General features: G+C 54.7%; 1 protein-coding gene across 1 annotated transcript in view; it reads left to right on the forward strand.

The window, feature by feature from the left end:
• Window positions 1–340, forward strand: part of CCDC40 (coiled-coil domain containing 40) — an 18,086-nt gene that overhangs the window by 13,674 nt on the left and 4,072 nt on the right. The window contains exon 13 of the mRNA XM_015559730.1: window positions 72–171. Coding sequence (XP_015415216.1) covers window positions 72–171 — 100 coding nt within the window. The remainder of the gene's footprint in view (window positions 1–71; window positions 172–340) is intronic.

Consider the following 340-nt stretch of genomic DNA (forward strand, 5'->3'; position numbering starts at 1 on the left):
GAGCTCAGGGAGCCGTGGGAGGAAACCTTCCGAGCCCTCCAGCTCCCATGCGGCCGCTCCTCCTCTTAAAGACACCAGATCCTGCTCTGGGAGAAAAAGATCCAGCTGGCCAAGGAGATGCGGGCCTCGGTGGACTCGGAGACGGGCCAGAAGGCGTACAGGAGGCGGCTGGTCCATGATTCTCTTTTATCATGGATGTTTCTCCCTTCCTCTCGCTAAAATCAATAAAAACATGTTTTAAATAAATAATCCCTCCCAAGTTGGGTGATTCCAGAGACAGCTGGCCAGCACTGGAGGCTGCTGGTCCCAGAATGGGGGGCGGGGTTGGTTCTTAAGTAAC

This window comes from Myotis davidii, unplaced genomic scaffold, assembly GCF_000327345.1.
Source record: "Myotis davidii unplaced genomic scaffold, ASM32734v1 scaffold211, whole genome shotgun sequence".
Lineage (NCBI taxonomy): Eukaryota > Metazoa > Chordata > Mammalia > Chiroptera > Vespertilionidae > Myotis > Myotis davidii.